At 24.6% G+C, this 3,080-nt stretch overlaps 1 protein-coding gene across 1 annotated transcript in view; it reads left to right on the top strand.

Moving 5' to 3' along the window:
* The window catches only part of LOC107619421 (serine carboxypeptidase-like 33), an 11,061-nt gene extending 10,792 nt beyond the window's left edge, over positions 1-269 (top strand). The window contains exon 10 of the mRNA XM_016321706.2: positions 7-269. Coding sequence (XP_016177192.1) covers positions 7-156 — 150 coding nt within the window. The 3' untranslated portion in view covers positions 157-269. The remainder of the gene's footprint in view (positions 1-6) is intronic.

Below are 3,080 nucleotides of genomic sequence, written 5' to 3'. Positions count from 1 at the left end.
GCACAGGTTGGTGGAAGGATAGTGGAATATGAAGGGCTAACATACGTGACAGTGAGAGGGGCAGGTCACTTGGTACCATTAAACAAACCAAGTGAGGCTCTCTCCCTCATTCATTCTTTCCTTTCAGGCCAACATCTCCCTACTTATCACAAATAATCAATTCTATATTAATTATGTACCAAATATATATATAGAATAAATAAGAAGGAACTATGTACGTATCTTTTATGTAATAAAAATAAATTAGATTGAAGTAGAGGTTCTGCAAAGAGTTTTATTAAAAATATACAAATTTTATTGGTTGTTAAAAAAAATATACTAAAAATATTATTAATTTTTTATTAAAAAAATTTACAAAAAATATATTTAACAAGAAATCATTAAATTTTAAGAATAAAAATATTTTTTTAATTATGTTTACAAAAAATTACATTAAAATTCAATCTCTAAAATATTTTTGAACATTTATTTTTGTTGATAACAAAATTCGAATACATTTTTTGTAGTTTACTCTTATTTTTACTTTACTCGATGCATACTTTTATGCCTTCATTTTTTTCCGTATCTTAAATAATAAATATGGCGGCCAATGAGTAATAGCTCAAATAGCATAGTCTCCCCATATTCAATTAAGAGTTTTCTTTTCTCATAATATATATATGAATAACAGAATAAGTATTAAATTACAGATGAGTGATATGTAATAGCACCTTAAATATTTTTCAAAATATTTTCTTGAGAATACAAAATCAAGTAAGAAATACGTTAGATGATAAAATAAACTTTAAAAGGTAATTACATTTTTCTCATTCAATAATTATGAAATAAAAATGTTAGCCATTTCACATCACTACACATACGTGAAAAAGAGACGCATCTTTCTGTTTGTGAAGAAAACAAAAATTGTAGGTGGGAAGAGATTGAAATTTTAGAAATTTATAAATAAACCACTGCGCAAGGACGCATGCTCCATGATATTTATTACACAAGTTCTACGTTGAAAAGAAAGAACAAAACAGGAGGAGAAAAGTGTCACGCTGAATGTAGATGTGATAATAATCTCCTATAATCCGAGTTATGAGCCTATTCGACATCATGCATCAATCACTTTGCTTGTCTCAGAAGTGAGATAGAAGATTAATCACCGTCCTTGCTCTTCCTCTCAGTAGGGTGTTTAAATATAAACTAATTTAAATTAAACTGTTTATTTAATTTAATTTAAACCGATTAAAACTGCGTTAATTTAGATTTTATCTAAATTTTATTTTTGTCAAATTTTATTTTCATTTTTAATATTTAAAATGTTATATTTTTGTACCAAAAATTTTTAAATGTATTCAATGATGTTTTATCATTAAATATTATGCGTGTACAATCAAAATGTTATTAATTCAGTAATATCCTCTATTAATATGTATATAAACTATGATTTTAGAAGTAGGAGAAAAATATGTTAGAACGACATATTAGCGTTTACTTGATAAATAAGTAATTGTTAATGGTTATATTAGTTTCTGAAAAAAAGGTTATTATTTAAAAAAAATAATATAATATAAGATGTATTACAAAAATATACCGATATAAAATATATTTTAAAGTATAACAAAAGATGTGTGTACTTTTTATTAACGAAATAGTCGATTCTTTGTATCATAAAATTCATCGATAATAGAATCTGTGTTAAATTTTTCAGCAATTTTTTTTAATATAATTAAAAGACAACTAGCAAAAAATTCTATCTTTTATTTTCTTTTTGAGTTATTCTTCACAATATTTATAGCTGAAAAAGATCTCTCAGTTGTAGCAGTTGAAACAAAGAAAATTAATACCAAATGAATCAAGAATGATGATCACAACAAGAAAAAGAATCTACTTTATGCGATTTGAAAAATTTGTATTTAATTAAAAAATATTAGTAATAAATATAATGTGAGTTAATATTTTATATCATCAATTGTTTATAAAAATTATTAATTAAGTGACTGAAAGATAAAAATAATTAATTTAAAATCTTTAAATGACTAATTTAATTAATAAAATTTTGTAAAGACAAATCTAAAGAACAAATAATTTTTTAAGAACTAATTTAATTATTAAATCGAATAAATAAGTTGATAATAAAAATAGTTAGACTAGCAATAAATGAATTGACCATGCAGGTTTAAGTGCTTATACAGTTATACTCCTATTGTTGTGCTTCATGTTCATTTTTTTAAGGAAAAATCTAGGCCAGCAATTTTGTTAAATTCTGGCCAGTATGTAATTAGCAAAAAAAAGTAAGTTATTGGATAAAATCTCACACTAATTTTACACCATTAAAACTATTATTGATGGCTATTTGATGGCTACAAATCACCAAAATTGCTGGCCCTAGCATTCTTTTTTTTAACATATCATTTAGTTTTCTTATAATATCAAAACAAAAACTTGTTAAAAATTAATGGATTTAGTATTATAAATTTACTAATGAAAATCCTAAGTACGTTAACAGCATTAACTTGGTGATAATGAAAGGATTTAATTTACAAATTAAAAATAAAATAATTTGATTAATTAAAAAAAAATATCGAGCACTACTCATAGTAGAGCCATCACGCCAACATGGAATTTGTAGTGCCCATAAATTTCATGATAGTGGCCTATGTTTCTCTTTTATCACACATCATTATGCATGTCATTATCTAATTCACATTTGGTGCCTACTTATTTATCCTAATCATCATGACTATAGTTAGAAAAAAAAAAAAAAAAAGATAGAAAATGATTCATTAGTTTGCAGCTGGAACGACCAAATTATGTGCACAATTATTAGTCATTACTATATAAACTCTAAAAGATCTTTTATCCTTGAGGTTCTGAGTTGTGGCTTGCAAAGTCGTGAGTTTATTTCTTTTTCTAATTTGTATCTCCTTTTTTTTCTGTTTCATTGCAAATATCTATCCGACTTCTACAAAAAATATTTATCAAAATTAAATGCAGCGATATACTAGAGTACTTAAATGATAAAACAAGAGTTACGCTTATTCCATCGTTTAAAAAATATTTATATTTAAATCTTATAACGTTACCCATTCATATAA

Source organism: Arachis ipaensis, chromosome B09 (genome assembly GCF_000816755.2).
Source record: "Arachis ipaensis cultivar K30076 chromosome B09, Araip1.1, whole genome shotgun sequence".
Classification (NCBI taxonomy): Eukaryota; Viridiplantae; Streptophyta; class Magnoliopsida; order Fabales; family Fabaceae; genus Arachis; species Arachis ipaensis.
Note: the sequence above shows the minus strand (reverse complement) of the source record. Positions and strands in the feature narration are given on the sequence as shown.